The sequence below is a fragment of the Sebastes fasciatus genome, chromosome 14 (assembly GCF_043250625.1).
Source record: "Sebastes fasciatus isolate fSebFas1 chromosome 14, fSebFas1.pri, whole genome shotgun sequence".
NCBI lineage: Eukaryota > Metazoa > Chordata > Actinopteri > Perciformes > Sebastidae > Sebastes > Sebastes fasciatus.
Genome location: NC_133808.1, coordinates 30,636,632 through 30,653,462, shown reverse-complemented (window position 1 = coordinate 30,653,462; position 16,831 = coordinate 30,636,632). Strand labels below are relative to the sequence as shown.

At 37.6% G+C, this 16,831-nt stretch overlaps 2 protein-coding genes across 2 annotated transcripts in view; both read right to left on the bottom strand.

Annotated features, from left to right (window-relative positions):
• Positions 1 to 226: 226 nt before the first annotated feature.
• On the bottom strand, positions 227 to 6,728 carry eef1akmt1 (EEF1A lysine methyltransferase 1). Its single transcript, XM_074657842.1, has 5 exons — positions 6,572 to 6,728; positions 4,669 to 4,868; positions 3,409 to 3,491; positions 1,967 to 2,256; positions 227 to 1,813 (listed from the first exon to the last, which is right to left on the bottom strand). Exons 2-5 carry the CDS (start codon positions 4,810 to 4,812, stop codon positions 1,683 to 1,685), a joined length of 648 nt encoding a protein of 215 aa, XP_074513943.1. The 5' UTR covers positions 4,813 to 4,868; positions 6,572 to 6,728; the 3' UTR covers positions 227 to 1,682.
• A 945-nt stretch (positions 6,729 to 7,673) lies between these two features.
• The window catches only part of xpo4 (exportin 4), a 61,814-nt gene continuing 52,656 nt past the window's right edge, over positions 7,674 to 16,831 (bottom strand). Inside the window, exons 14-24 of the mRNA XM_074657863.1 lie at positions 14,831 to 14,990; positions 14,572 to 14,741; positions 13,619 to 13,793; positions 12,434 to 12,640; positions 12,241 to 12,327; positions 11,900 to 12,080; positions 11,269 to 11,390; positions 11,030 to 11,160; positions 10,484 to 10,601; positions 10,273 to 10,365; positions 7,674 to 9,355 (exon numbers count right to left, since the gene is read on the bottom strand). Coding sequence (XP_074513964.1) covers positions 9,158 to 9,355; positions 10,273 to 10,365; positions 10,484 to 10,601; positions 11,030 to 11,160; positions 11,269 to 11,390; positions 11,900 to 12,080; positions 12,241 to 12,327; positions 12,434 to 12,640; positions 13,619 to 13,793; positions 14,572 to 14,741; positions 14,831 to 14,990 — 1,642 coding nt within the window. The 3' untranslated portion in view covers positions 7,674 to 9,157. The remainder of the gene's footprint in view (positions 9,356 to 10,272; positions 10,366 to 10,483; positions 10,602 to 11,029; positions 11,161 to 11,268; positions 11,391 to 11,899; positions 12,081 to 12,240; positions 12,328 to 12,433; positions 12,641 to 13,618; positions 13,794 to 14,571; positions 14,742 to 14,830; positions 14,991 to 16,831) is intronic.

The following is a 16,831-nucleotide window of genomic DNA, read 5'->3' as shown; positions in this document are numbered from 1 at the left end:
AATTTCATGAAAAGTCATTGTATGGTATGTCGAAAAATTTCATGAAAAAAAGGTCAATATAATATGTCGGAAAAAAGTTAAACGTCAGACTATAGCATATCGAAAAAGTCATAGTATAGTATTTCATAAATTGAGTATTGTATTTCAGAAAAAAAATCAGGAAAACAAAGTCTGTAGTATAAAAAAAGAAGATAAAGTCATAATAGAAGTAGAAAGTACAATTCAATAATATTTTAACAATATTTATTGTCAGTTTTCACATTGAACTGGAGGGATTATCAATAAGAAGTAGCCTCATAAATGTTCCTTTCTCATTTCGAGTAAAATAAGGCTTGTATTTAAAATTAAATACTTAAGTGAGATTTTGAAAAATGTACATCTTAAAATAATTTGTTTAATTTTAGAAAAATTAAATAAAAAGTTTCCCTTTTTCTTCTTTTTTGTTTACTTAATTTCCCATCTCAACAGTCCCAACCAATTTGAATTACATTTCTGAGTGGCAAACCAAAAGAAATACTTAATTTAGACCCTCATTACCAGTGTATAAAATGTCAGAAAAAATTCCTAGAACCAAAGATCAACCGAAACCCAAAAATATATAATTTAAAACACAATACACATTTGAGAAGCTGAGGGAATGCATCCACGCGGCTCTCAACATGGTGACGGCTCGCAGCTAACAATGCAAACAGCGACACAACCTGTGTACCTGAGGGTGGGGGAGGGTGCTATGCTTCCGCGACGACGGCGCTATCAGCTGTAACCGCCGCATGACAGCAGTGCGCTAGTCAGTGGAGCACACTCACATGCACTAAAAGCATGCACGGCCGGTCTGCCCCTCATGTCAACAAAGCACAGAGAAGCTCTGATTACAACACATAGAGGGACTTCATTCTCTGCTCAGGTAGACATTACTCCTCTATATCTTTACATAGACAACAGTTCTTTGCTGCTATAATAATAGCATAATAATCGTTTTTCGTAGAAAGACAGCAGAGGTCTGTACTACGAAGCAGGATTTGGGTTTAACGCGCTAAATTCAGGTTTAACCCTTCAATGGTTTCAGTCCTACGACATAGATCACCATGGTAACTTATTAGGGATGCACCGATACCAGATCGGATATCAGGCCGATACTGACTCACCTAGCTGGATCGGGTATCATGGGGCCGCATCTATTCAGTTTAATTCCTGTTTTGACCAATATGTTGCTGCAAGTTGCTGACGTACGATTTATTATTTTAATAATAAATGACAATTCGCTAAATTTATATCTATGCATTTAATTTAGAATTTAGGATTTTTAAGTTAAGCATGATGTTGCCTTACATATAAAATAATGATCTAATATTATAGTTTGCTCTTGGCTCCGCTGACAGTAGTCTTGTCCATGTTTGCGATTGGTCATACGCTGCAAACCCCGCCCCTTTTATATGAACGCGCTCACAGCCAGATAGAGAAACCCCGGGTTGATTTAACCACTGCCGAAGGACCGCTTAGCGAGATCTCGGTTGTTAAACTAGATAACGAGAAGAGACCCTGGGTATGTTGAACTGGCTTCGTAGTACAGACCTCAGGTTACCAGATATTTGTTCCGACTTTGAGTCATGAGACTTTTTAGTCACAAGTCCAAGTGCAGTTTAAGTTGCTCTCAGAAGTCAGAGAGTTGATCAGACGGAGGTTCAGGACAGCAGGCGAGACGGATAGTTGACGTAACAGCGAAACTCGTTGGACAAGTTTCTGTTGTGTGTTGGCCTGAAGCTGCACATCTTTACATCCAGAAGGTCTTTGGCGAGTTCCGCCATGGTGAGTCCTGCAGAACAAACGGGACACAATAATCAGATCAGGACTTCTACTTGTAACAGAGTATTTTTACTCTCTAGTATTGCTATTTTTACTGAAAAGTAAAAGAACTGAGTACTTCGTCCACCACTGAACATGGTTCAATAATAATATTTCCTCTCACCTGTACACAGCAGCACTTTGCCTTTGCTCAGGTACTTCACGGTTTTGGCCACTTCGCTCAGACATTCCTCGGACAGGTACGGCGGGTCTGCGATGACGACGTCGAAGCTCTGAGCGGCGACGCTGGCCTCGACGGACAGCGGCTCGTTGTAGTCGTAGAAGATGAAGTCGTCGCCGTAGGCGGCGAAGCGGCGGTCGAACTCCAACACGGCGACAGACACCCGATCCGAGCCGTCCACCACACCCTGCTTCAGCTTCTGGTACACGCTGGGCGCGCTCACACACGCTATCCTGCAGGTCAACGGAAACGGGACAACATTAAGAACATGTTAGAGATGATGCAGATTCACATTAACTGGAGGTAGATCAGTATAATTGGACCATTTCCTTATATTTTGGTATTATCCACATATTCGGCCTTTTTGGGAGAAAGTGGGATATTTAATATCAAAGATACTGGACTAGTATTGGTGTTTAATTTCTCTTTCTGTATCTTGGAGTTATTCCTGAAGGTTTATGTGAAAGTTTCTACCTGCTGACGATTATTATGGTTGCAAGTAAAAAAGCTGTTCCATAATGTTGGACATTTTTATTCAGAGTTTTATTCAGCCTGGAGGAGGACACCTGTCAAAATTAAAAAATAATAATGAATAAGTCATTAAATGTAGCAAAAATAAAAAAAATAATATTAAAAATAAATGTAGTCACTAATTAATTGACATTTGTTTTAATTTGCTTCTTTATTCATTTATCAATTTCTGTTTAATTTACCCTTTTATTTATGTATTTATTTAAATATTTTACTCATTTTGAATTTATTCTTTATTTTATATTTATTTTTAAATGTATGTATTTATGCATGATTTTCTCTTTGCATTTCACCCCTTATTTATTTCTGTATTCCTTTCTTTAAAAATGTCTATGCATTTGTGACTCATTATGCAAATGAGGGGGCTGTCAATAAAATACAATAAATAAATAAACGGTCAATTAATTAATTAAAAAAATTATAAATTAATAAATAAATAAAATGGAAAATTAAACAGAAGGAATAAATAAGGGGATTAATACAAAGATAAATAAAGAAGCAAATTAAAACAGAAATATAAATTTATGTCACATTTTATAAATTAATTAATGGCTGTATTTATTTTTAATATTATTTTTGTTGCATTTAATGATTTTGGCCGGTTCCGTCCTCCATACGGTCTAGGGTTGGTGTGATCTGCTTGTATCTATTCTTGCTGTTGTGTGTTTTGTATTACATTTAGTAGAGTATTACACTCTGTTCTTGAAAATTCAATAAAATATTGTGTTAAAATAAACAACGTTTAGAAGAACAGAAGTGATTGTTTCTGATTTTCAGACTTGTTAATTGTTTTATCTTGTGACCGCTGGGTCGAGAACCGCTGCTCTGAAAATAAAGAGTGTGTGTCGTATTACCTTCCTCCTTCTCCGGCTTCACGTACGGCCTCCTCCGCTAATCGAGTCGCCGTCTCGTCGCTGTACCAGAACTGACTCAACCGCTGGAGGAAACACAAACAAAAGCATCAGTCACACGGTCAACTTTTATTACTTTTATCAACAACATTAACGCTTTTAATCTGGTTGCAGTGCTGCAGGTTTCAACTTCTACACTCGTTTTGTTTACCGACGTTAAGCTGAAATAAAAGTGAAAACTTATCAGTAACATATATATCTAAATCTGACCAATGATAGATTATTGATCTGATGCCAATACTGACATTTTAAAGTTGAAAACAAGTTTATCGTACGATTACATTCATTATGAGTTAATCTGTTGATCAATTTTTCAATTAATCTGTCAATAAAATGTCAGAAAAATGTGAAAGATTCTAATCAAGAGTCCAATATATATGTAAATATATATTATGTATAATATATATATATTATATAAATATATAATACAAATATAACTTAACTTAATTAACTTTTATGTAGCTTTTAGTTTTTATTTAATTTGTGTTATGTTTTTAGCCTTTAATTAATTTATTTGTTTTTACTTGTATTATTTTTTTTAATTAATTTTTATATTTGGTATTATTTTATTTTATTTATTTATATTGTTTTTAAATATTATATAATAAAAATACTGCTGATACTGATTATTAAGAGGCAAATATTGTACTTTCTATATTTTGTATTAAGTTACCCTACAGTATATAAATAATTAAAAATAGTCCCACCTTTACCAGCTGCAACATTAAAGTGATGAACACATTACTGCATCAATAATTATAATCCAATATTATAATATATATTATTCTGAAATGGGCCAATCTGCACAATGAATACTTTTACTTTTGGTACTTTAAGTATATTTTGATGCCAATACTTACTAACTTATTTAATACTTACATACTGAATGCAGGACTTTACTTGTAACAGAGTATTTCTACACTGTAGTATTACTACTTTTACTAAAAGATAATAATAATAAATATTTCAGGACACTCCTGGACTTCTAACCCCCAAAATGCAGCGTTGTCGTGGGGGTATAATCAAGGATTAAATACATAAATTATTACAGTTAATCTGTATATTGATTGATAGATACATGAATACAATAAATCTGTGTATATCTGCCAATAAAATAAGTCAGAAAACACCTCGGTGTCTTTTTACTGCATCACCTCTGAATATAAAACACAGACCAGAGTCACTAAAAACCAGTAAACCCACCCAGTCCTCCTCCATCGCTCCCACAGCGAGCGGGTCTGCTGGTTCCGTGGCGGCGCTGCTGGTCTCGTCGTAAAACTCCTGCAGGGCGGCCAGAGTTTGAGCCGACAGCGCGTGGAAGTCATCGTCGTCGCTGCTGTCGCTCATGGTTGACGGAGGAAGACGAGGAGGGATGAAGGATGAAGATGGAGAGACGGAAAAACCTGAAACGAAAAGAAAAATATTGTTATTGATTTACATTTTTAACTGGTTCATTTAAGGACAGTGGATGACTTGATACATGACAAATAAATACAAAATATATTAACTCAAAATATTATTTATTGACTCAACATGATATTGATATTGTATTATAGCTTTACAAACAAAAACTGTTGTTAGCAAGTAAATATTAAGATAAAATATTTAAGATTTAGTTTTACACATTTAAAGATTTATTTTTCTTCATAGTTCACAGCATTGAATTTGTGATTTTGCAAATATTACCTACATAAAAATAAATCAATAAATCAAAATCAATAACAATTTTAATATTGTGATATTGAGTTCAGTGATTTTTTCAAGCCCCAATAAATCATTTGATAAAAAAAACACGTTTGTATTGATTCTGCAGCGTAGTATCACACTGAACTAGCAGGGATTTTTTAAAAATTTAATTAAAGTTATTGTGCAGATTATTTTATGTAACTATATTTCCAATAATTCTGATGATGAATAAGAAAATCTTCTGTGTGAGACAAACTTTTTAAAACTGGACCCACTTCTTTTATCCTTCACTACAGTTTGATTGAGCTTCTTATGATTATTATAACCTTTATTTAAATCAGGTAATCTCAATAAGATCAAAATAACTTTTGCATGAGACCTGAAGAAATAATAATAATAATAATAATAATAACCGAGCAAAACACAGCGCCTCACACACATGATTATGAATATATATATATATATATATATATTGATTTCTTCTCTGTTGTTTATTCTTGAATTTGGTTTGTGTTGTTTACGCTTTTTGAAACATTTTTTTTACCATTTGTCTTCTAAATGAGGATCTAAAAAGGACTTCCAAGAAAATGAGGGTTACATTAAACAAATAAAGAATACTTTTATTTAAAGAACTGGAAAGTACACAATCTATCCTGCTTTGACATAAGTAACAGGTTAACCCTGTTAAACCAGGAGAGAGCAGCAGCTCTAGTAGTTTTTAAATCCCCCTGGTGACCAGTGAAGTAGTAGAACATGAATATACAGTACAAGTACCTCTCAATTATACTCAGTATTTCCATTACATGCTACTTTATACTTCTACCTCAATTCAGAGGCAAATGTTGTACTTTTGAAAGTGATGAACACTCATTTTCTTATTCCTTTATAGATCCTCTTTAACAGTAAACAACAACACAGTGAACTTATTTAATGTTTATGTGTGGGAGTGGGAAGCCATGTGTTTGTATGTACATATTAAATGTTAAATGTAAGATAACATTTTTGTAGTATTATGGCACCGGTGTTAAGTTGTTAATGTTTGTTATGCTATGTTTGGAAAAAAAGAAATAAAAATAGTTTTAGGAACACACAACAAAACAACTAAACAACTAAACACAAGTACAGAAAAAGCAAATATAGACAAATAACTACTACTACTACAAATAGTATCTTGAAGAACTGGAAAGTACACACTTTATCCTGCTTTGCCATAAGTAACTTGAGCTGTTAAACAAGGAGAGAGCAGCAGATCTGGTAGATTGTGATCAGTAAAACACTGAATATACAAGTACCTCTAAATTATACTCAGGATTTCCATGTTATGCTGCTTTATACTTCTACTCCAATTCAGAGGCAAATGTTGTACTTTTGAAAGTGATGAACACTCATTTCTCAGTCCTTTATAGATCCTCTTACATACCTGCTTAGAAACTGCCGCGAAGGCTCCTCATCAGCTGTGAACTGTGTGAACACGTGGGTTGTCGCGGGATGATGACGTAGTTCCACACAGTACGGCTTCTGACGAGGGACAAAATACTCAGCTGCGCCTCTCTGTCTGATTACATAACAAGGACCTAGGTGGTGTTTTCTCTCTCCACCTCACTGTCTATGGTTCATTTGTAATTTCAACCAGCCGACAAACACATAAGATGTTTATTTTTAATCTGTAAGACAAACATTTTAGATATGTTTGTTAATTTAGATGAAAACCTGAATTTGGTCTTAAATTTAATAAATATTGTAGGGTTTGGCTTCTTTTAGGTACATACAGTACAGTAGCCTACAATCTTCAGGAAATCAAATATTGGAAGTAAATCAAATAAAGAGAGACCTGCAAAAGTGACAATATCTATGAACATTTAAATAAACATAAATAAATGATAAATGACTCAATAAATGAATGTTAAAAAAAAAAATTAAATGTAGAAAAAATATTAAAAACAAATGTAGCCATTTATTAATTGATAAAATGTGACATTGATATTTGTTTTAATTTGCTTCTTTATTTATCTTTATATTAAGTCTCTTATTTATCTACATTTCTGTTTAATGTTCCCTTTTATTGTTTTTGTATTTATTTGTATTTGTTTTTTTATATTTATATTTGAATTTATTTTTAAATGTATATATTTTTGTATTTATGCATTTATTTATTTCTGCCCAATTTCCCACCTTAAATTTCAAACCTTATTAATTTCCTCAAACTTATTTATTTCTGTATTCTTTTCTTTAAACATTTCTGTCTCATAAAAATGAGGGGGCTGTCAAAAAAATTAAATAAACAAAAAATAAATGCAAAAATAAATTAATTCCTAAAAATAAATACATAAATTTGAAAATGTTTAAAGAGTAAAAAATAAGGGAATTAATAATAATATAAATAAAGAAGCAAATTAAAACAGAAATATTAATTAATTAATTGCTGCATTTATTTTTCATATTATTCTTGCTGCATTCAATTTAAGCATTTAATATTTATCAAGTCATTTATTTTAGCTAGCCGATGAAATATTAGGTGATTAAAAAAGAGTAGTCATAACTTTATTTCTTACTAAAGTAGATAAAAGACAACAGACTCGTTTTAAAGGAAACGGCAGAGGCCAAAACATTTTTATACAATAAGTTTATGTACACTTTTACACTTCATTAACAAAACAGCCATTCTACAATAACCAGGATAGTGCTCTGAACGAGGAGCTCTCCGACATAATGCTTCAACAAAGTGGCTCTGCTCCTTTTTATTTGGTTTGTTATTGCTGTCCGTCAGCTCAAACAGTCTCTGCCTCCATCCAGTGTGTGTGTGTTGAAGAGTGAGAACGGTGGATGATGTGCTGCTGTAGAAAAATACTAAATTAAATCTGCTAAACTTTAGAGGCCCGATCCTTCATCGAGCCTTCACGCGTCCCCGGTGGGGAGGACGCCGCGACTTAACACTACGATCCGAAATAAGAGAAAAAAATATCAAACCGCAAAAAGGTGAAAACCGAGAGTCGCTCTCTCTTACACTCTCTCTTCCTGCCGTCTAACCGGCTTATAAAAACATTTCAGTCGTGTTTTTTTGTTGTCTTTGAACAAACATTTCTCGTGGTTTCTGGTTTGAAAACATTATATATATATACTGTATATATTTACACCTTTTAGTGAATCTGATTTTGGTTTTCTGTCATCGCCAACGAACAAACGTCGTCCCGTGTGGCGTGGTTCAGCAACCCCACCACCATCCCCATCTCGTATGTGTGTGTGTGTGCATCCGCTGTATTCTTGGCGAATGGCAGGCACAGTTTGTTGTCAGTTGATGCATGACAAAAAAAACAAAAAACCCGCACACAATCAACAAAACAAAGGCACTCTGGGAAAGATTGGGGCGCCGTATGTGTGTGTGTTACTGTTAAAATGATGCGTATGTGTGTGTGTGTGTGTGTGCGTGTGTGTGTGGTCGCCATGAAACAAAATGGCCCCACTTAATACTAAAAAACCTCACACTGGAAAAAAGATATGTCTCCTTCAAATCTTCAATAACTTGTTTGTCACTCTGCGTGTGTGTGTGTGTGTGTGTGTGTGTGTGTGTGTATGTGTGTGTGTGTGCAGCCTCCAGGTACAGGAAGTGATGCAGGACAACGCCGTCAACATCAGCTTCGCCTCGTCTCGCCGTCACGATGGTCAGCGCTCCGTCATGTCAGTCAACATGGCTCCAGAGGGATCCTCCGACTCAGTCCGTCTGCTCTGCAGTTCAGTCTCCATGGTTACTACCACATCATCATCATCATCATCATCATCATCATTATCATCATCATCTGTCAATCACGCCGAACTGGAGGGGCGGGGGTTAAAACAAAAACAAAAAAAGAAATCCGAGGAGGTGAAAACATTCAGACGAGAGATGGATCCTCCAGCTGCCTCTTCTACCCATAGTTCATAGGGGCGAAGCAGGAGAGGTCTTTTGATTGGTTGCTTTTCCCTCCAAAAAATTAAAAATAAAATCCGAGGCGGCGTCGGTTTCCAGTGGTTATTTCACGCAGAGGAGGCCGCCCACGTTGGCCACGAACTCCTCCAGGCTCTTGAGGAAGGCGACCTTCTGCTTGCGGTCCATGGTGGGCGGCGTGCTGCTGGCCGTCAGCTTGTTGAAGGCGTCGGCCAGCCGCTGGTAGATGACGGCGTCTCTCTGTGAGGAAAGGAGGGTCTCCACCAGCTCCGAGTACTCCGCCTGACGGAGGAGAAACACACCATCAACTCAGGGTCAAGAGTTTAATAGAGGAGGTTATATTATCAGCTGATTAAATGCAGCAAAAAGAATATAAAAAAAATAAAGGTAGCAATTAATTAATTGATAAAATGTGTTTTAATTTGCTTCTTTATTTTTTTATCTTTGTATTAATTCCCCTTATTTATTTACTCTTCTGTTTAATTTTATTTATTCATGTATTTATTTTTTTAATTTATTCATTTATTTTTTATTCATTTTATTTTATTGACAGCCCCCTCGTTTGCATAACAAGTAAATAAGTTTGGGGAAATAAATAAGGGGTGAAATGCAAAGGTAAAATTGTGCATAAATAAATGCATAAATACAAAAATAAATATATACATTTAAAAATAAATATAAAATAATAAAAAAAAGTAAAATAAATAAAAACAAATAAAATGCAAAAAAATAAAATAAAAATCAATACATAAATAAATAAAAGGGAAAATTAAACAGAAAAGTGAATAAATAAGGGAATTGATACAAAGATAAATAATTAAAGAAGAAAATTCAAATAAATATCAATTTATGTCACATTTTATCAAATAATTAATGACTACATTTATTTTTAATATTATTTTTGCTACATTTTATGACAATATTTATTGATTTATTGAGTAATTTCTTTAATCATTCATTTATTTTAGATTTTAGCAGGTTCTGTCCTCCATACTGGACCACTAATAGAAGGACGACTCGTGTCTTGTGAAGACATTTGACATATTTTAACAGTTTAGGATTTCAGAAAAGCAAAGTTACTGCTGGAACATTAAGACATATTATATATATTTATATATATGTATTTCTACTCTGGATATCACCAGGTTGAACCACTGAAGCATCCAGGTGCAGACAGGTGTTGTGTGTTATTAACTCACCTGATGCAGGCACACAAGTGTGTAGAGAGCTTCTCCTGCTGCCACCGTCATCTCTGTGTTGTGTTTTTGCAGGACCAGCATGTCAAACACCAACTGGAGGCACAGACGGCGGAGTACACGGAGAATTATTACAAAACAGAAGAGTATATCCAAATTAACATGTGCTGCTGTACCTTGAGTTTCATTGTGGTGAACATGAGTGCTGCTGTACCTTGAGGAAGTGACGGGTGGCGATGAAGAGAGGCGTGTCCTTCTCCTGGTTTTTAGCGCACTGCTCAGCCAGAGGAGACAGAGCCTCTAAACACAGCTGGCTGATCTCTGAACTCATCCTGAACACAGACATTAAGGAGCACAAACTACACAGGAATCATCTCTTTCACAGCAGCACTGATAAAACTGGCAGCTCCGAAGAGGAAATATGAGACAAATCTGAACAGCGATGAGCAGAAATCTAGTAGATTATTAGCAGTAGGTATTTCTCTTTTATGCTGCAGCCACAGACTTTTGGGCTATTAAAATATATATATCTTATCTCTATCCAAGCACCTGCAACTTTACAATGTGAAATACGTTTTTTGAAGCAAACATCTTTACTAAATAGTAGGGCTGTCAAAGTTAATGTGAAAATGCGTTAATACAAATTCGTTTTAACGCCACTAATTTCTGAGTTTTTTTTCTCGCAAATTTATAACTTTATAATCTCAGAGAATATTCAAGTTTTTTCTTGTAAATTTACGACTTTAATCAGGGAGGATACGCGGTCATTCCCAGCTCCAGGGAGAACATGAGGCTTTTGAAGAGGTCTTCAGGCAGCTGTGGGATCTTTTCTGGGAAGATCTCACAGATGAAGGTGATGAGCTTGTAGTACTGGTTGCACAGGGAGGGGAACTGTGGAAAACAACGAGGACAACAGACCCAGTTTGATGAGGGACACTGAAAGTAGCCTGGATCGTAGATTTAAAAACACTAAGAAACATCACTGTGGTGCAGTTTTACCTTGAGCAGGTCCTGAGACATGAGGGGGAGAACAATGTTGACGCCATAAAGAACCACGTCTGCTGCCGATACCGTCCGACTGGACGTCGGCGTTCCCTGGTCTTGGTTTCGAAACACCTCGTCTAAAACACACAGCGGTTTGAAAAAACTTAATATCAAGCAACTGAGGCAACGTGAACGAGAAGACATATGGAGGACGGAAACTGCCAAAATAAAAAATAAATGAATCAATAAATAAATAACTCAATAAATAAATACATTTTGGTGCAGCTAAATGTAGCAAAAATAATATTAAAAATAAATGTAGCCATTAATTAATTAATAAAAATGTGACTATAATTTCTTTTTTAAAATTAAACTTCTTTATTTATTTATCTCTGTATTAATTCCCTTATTTATTTACTCTTCTGTTTTATTTTCCCTTTTTTTGTTTATGTATTTATTTCTATACATTTTTTATTTTTTGACAGCCCCCTAATTTGCATAATGAGGCAGAAATGCATAAAGAAAAGAATACAGAAATAAATAAGATTGGGGAAATAAAAAAGGGGAGGACAGGTTCCGTCCTCCATAAAGACAGAGACGTCTTCTGCTCTTGGTTGACACTTAAAGACAGAAAGAGCCGACTCACCGGTGTCGCTGAAGTCGATGAACTCTTTGGAGAGCAGGTTGGTGAGCAGCTCCATGATGAGCAGCAGGTCCTGGTACTGGTCCTCCTCCGCCGTGGCGTCGTTTCGCTTTCTGTTCTGGTTGTTTTTGGAGTAGACCTGCAGCAGCGTCAGACACGCCTCGTACAGCTTCATCGACTTTGTCTGGACGACGAGAGACGAGACAGTTAACATCTCAGACAGCTACATCAATGAGTTCTGTGATTTCTGTCACCAAAATATTCTTTTTAAAGGGTTTCCTGCTACAGTTGGACTGAAAACAGTCTGTAAAACAGTGGAGGTACATTTAAGATGTGTCACTCACCTCTCCCAGGTAACAGATCTGCTTGTGAGCCACTTCCACAAAAACCTCGATGATGAGGTTGATTGTCTCGGGCGAGTTGCTGTAGACCTGAACAACAAAAACAAAAGATATTTACAGACTCACACACACAGACCGCCGCTTAAAGGCAACATGCAGGCTGCCGTTCTTCCACCGCCTTGGACTCTGCTCTCACCTCCATGAGGCCGATGCAGCTGGACAGGAAGTCCATGAGAAACGAGAAGAGCTGGGCCACGTTGTCGATCTGCGTCGCCTCTGCGATGCCGCACAGCGCCTCTAACGTGGCGACGATTTCCTGTTTGACGGCGGTCTCCTGGCTGATCTGAGCGAAGTTCTCCTGGTTGATGAGGTTGAGGAAACGCTGTTGGAGCGGGTGGAGCACCTGGACGGACGCAAACAGGAAGTCTTGGGTTAATTTACAAATTAAAATGGACTCTTAAGATGTGTATATATAAATATATATATATATATATATATATATATAAAAATATATATATATAAAAAATATTTATTTATTTAATTTACTATAACATTTATTTATTTATTTATTATTATTTTTTAAATCTATTTTTGAAGACTGTTCTTTTGTCTTTTGACGTTATGTTTGTTTAAATGGAATAGAAGGAGGAGGAGGAATGTGAGACGTAACAACAGGAGAGTTTGATCAGTTGTTGGGTTCATCTCCCCTCCTCCTCTTCCTCCTCCTCCTTCATCAGAGCCATCCAAGTTCAGACGAAGCAGCTGCAGGAGCCAACAGCTGCCGTCTCACCAGTAACACTCATAATTACTCTGGAGTCGTCGTGGCTTTGCACCCTCATTTACTACCGTCAGCCTATTAAGACAAAAAGGCCTCCAGGATCACAAAAAGGATCATGTTATACACCCGGGAGGAAGACTCGACGGGGGAATATTACCGACTACATCCATCACTCCTCCTCCTCCTCCTCCTCCTCCTCCTCCTCCTGAGATCTGACTGCAGAACTAGTTTTTGGAGGTTTAATGTCAACAAAAACTGCAGAAACGATCACTTCTTTTATTTATTATTAAATGTGAAAAAGGTAAAAATATGCACTTTGGCTGCTGGATGTTCCAACTCAAAGAATCATTTCACGTTGGTCTTATGTTTCATAGTTTTGATCATCTTTTCTATCAGTTATAATAACATTGTACTCATTAAATTAACAGCTGAGATCTGGTAACACAGAGACAAACCAGATAGTCTAAAAAGCTGCAAGCTGGGACAAGAGAGAGCTTCGCATTTATTCTTGGTTGATTATCAAAATTGTTGCCGATCGTCTATTTGATGAATCAACTAATCGTTTCAATTATCTTTCACTTAGTCATAAAGACATTACGGTACCTCGGCCCAGTATTGCTGTTTGGCGTCAGAGTCCATGTGAGCGAAGCCTCCCAGGACCAGAGCCTTCATCAGAGTCCTCTGAACGGAGCTGGACAGCAGGTGAAGCGGCGGGCTGCGGCTGGCGAACTGCTTCGCCAGGTTCCACCAGCTCTCACACTGCACCACGATGTTCGCCCTGAACAGAGAGAGAGGGAGGAGGACACCGAGGGTCTGTTAGAGGCTGTGTGGTGGTGGGATCTGGTGTGAAAAACATCTGCACCTACAGATGATCTTACCGAGAATACTGGTTCCAAACCGTTTTGAACACGTATAACAGAGTAATGCCTATTTTAAAAAAATCTATATTTGAGAAACAAGCAGAAATGCTTGCGGTTACAAAAGTAGAAAAGTAGTCAGGATATCTTGGTTTGGGGTTAATTGTTTGGTCTATAAAATGTCATCAGACAGACGCAGAAACTATCGCTGCAGATCGCACAGAGCTCTGCACGAGCTGTTCAGACAGAACTCGCCGCCAGGCCCGGTGTGTGATCAGCTGTGTCGCTCTCAGAGCGAATTAAAGAGCAAGCGAGAAAGCAGACAAATGAGTATTGAAAACGTTTCAATTCAGAATCGATGCGCCGTCTGATCTGGTTCTTCTGATCGGCTTTTATAGAGACAGATTACCGATCAACCTATTTAGAACGAATATCGGTCCATTGATCGAAGCAACCTTATCAGAAAATCTTGAAAAATGCCCATCACAATTTCCCAAAGTGACATCTTCTAATGTTTTGTTTTGTGCAACTAAAAATCCAAAACTCAAAGATATTCAGTCTACAATCAAAAAAGACTAAGAAAACCAGAAAATATTCACATTTGAGAAAATGTTTTCTTGAAAAAATGAATCAAAACAATGAACTGATTATAAAAACTGGTGATAATTAATTTCCTGTTGATGGACTGGTCGTCCTCACCTCTCCCTCTTCTCCACCAGCGTCACCAGCAGCTCCACGGTGTCGATGGCCAGCTCGGCCTCGGAGCTCCACACCGACAGGTTGTTGATCACCTTATCCAGAAGATATCCCACAATCCACTGGGCCCCCTCTGTGTCCGGGCCAAACGCTGTGCTCAGGGGCATGCTGATCTGAGGACAGATGAGGAGAAACATGCTATGATGATGGGGGGGGAAGATGTAGTGATTTTGACATGTATGAAGTCATGTCGAGCTCAGACCTGCTCGTAGAGCTTCTCGTCCACCAGCAGGTACGTCTTGGCCCAGCGTCTGAGGAACCACATGATGTCCTTCCCCATCTGTGGACTCAGTAACTCCGTCAGACTCGCTCTCGTCGCCCTCGACTCGACCTCTGACGTCCGCAACACCGCCGACAGCAACCTGAACGGAGAGAACAGATCATAAGAGTCAGATTCAAAGTTGAAACATGGGAAAAGGAAGACGAGATAACAGAGAAGACCAAACGGGTAGAAAAGTGAGGACACTAGATAAAAGGCATGAGAACAGGAGGGTAGTAGTTTAGAAGAGAAGACCGAGACCGAGACTGAAATAGGTGAAATGATACAAACAAGGTCATGACAACATAAAGAGCTCAGCAGAGAGACAGCCACATAAAAATAGCTGGGAGTGAGCAGCTTTTTATTCAAGGTGTGAACAATATTTTATATCCTTTTGACCTCAACATCCCAATGTACGACACACAACACAAAGGACGCAGATTCATTTATAGTTTCTGCATCCGTGTGTCTGCAAGGAGTCGGCACAGATCGTCTGACAGCAGCCAAAAAAATGACAACAAACGCATAATCATGTAATCCTCAGACACTCACCCACGGCTGGGTTTAGACTACTTTCATGCCTTTATGTGTTTAATTAGGCCCATCATGGTTTATTATAACACAAACCATGTCACTGCTTGATTGATAACAGCAATTAAAACATGAATAATCTTAGAAGTAGGGCTGTCAATTGATTAAAATAGTTAATCGCAAATGAATCACACATTTTTTATCTGTTCAAATGTACCTAAAAGGCAGATTTGTCAAGTATTTAATAATCTTATCAACATGGGAGTGGGTATATATGCTGCTTTATACAAATGTATGTATCAATTTATTATTGGAAATCAATTAACAACACAAAACAATGACAGATATTGTCCAGAAACCCTCACAGGTACTGCATTTAGCATTAAACAATATGCTCAAATCATAACATGGCAAACTGCAGCCCAACAGGCAACAACAGCTGTCAGTGTGTCAGTGTGCTGACTTGACTATGACTTGCCCCAAACTGCATGTGATTATCATAAAGTGGGCATGTCTGTAAAGGGGAGACTCGTGGGTACCCATAGAACCCATTTTCATTCACACATCTGGAGGTCAGAGGTCAAGGGACCCCTTTGAAAATGGACATGACAGTTTTTCCTCGCCAAAATTTAGAGTAAGTTTGGAGCGTTATTTAACCTCCTTCATGACCAGCTAGTCTGACATGGTTGGACCGATGGAGCATATAGAGGACAGAGGGCTTAAAGCAGCTTACGGGTCCGTCCCCCCCCCCGTTCCCCCCTCCGTCGAGGACAGTGCACAGTTTCACATTGTTTGCAGAAAACAAAACCACGTTGACATTTACGTGGCCGGGGTCGAACGCTCGCTGCTAGGAAACCTGACGCCGTCGCCCCCCCCTTCGCACTCACGAACACGCTCCTCTACATAATGAACAATCTAGAAAACACAGCGGCTCAACGACCTTCAACAGACAATGTCACCGGCTGCTGTGACTATCTATTGTCGTCACTGTGATTATCTGTACACACACACACACTCGGCTGCATCCAGCGTGACTGCCAACATCCCTGAACTGCACAACGTTTCTAACACCACACTCGCATACTGTCGGGCTGCACATTTAATTGTTGTTGAAAAACTAAATCCCATCTGATAACAGCAACCAGATACGCTCGTTTGCATCGCTGCAGTCTGTTTCATTATAACGTTGGAGTATTTATAGAGGCATCGTTTTGTACTTTGTGTTCAACACTCAGCCACACGGAGGAGAACTGAGCTGGCTGGAGCTCTCTCAAGAGTATAGTACATTACAGTACAGTACATACTGCATACTGCGTTCGTCAGTAGTATGTAGTAGGCGGTTTCGAATACAGCCATGGTTTTCCACGTATTTGTGGGAGTTGAAATATTTCAACTCGAGTGAGAAATTTGCGT

Coding starts and splice junctions, on each gene's coding strand:
- eef1akmt1 (XM_074657842.1), bottom strand. CDS start 4,812: ATGAGCGACAGCAGCGACGACGATGACTTCCACGCGCTGTCGGCTCAA. Junction 3,492..4,668: donor GAGCGATGGAGGAGGACTGG/GTGGGTTTACTG, acceptor TGTTTCCTCCAG/CGGTTGAGTCAGTTCTGGTA. Junction 2,257..3,408: donor GAAGCCGGAGAAGGAGGAAG/GTAATACGACAC, acceptor GTTGACCTGCAG/GATAGCGTGTGTGAGCGCGC.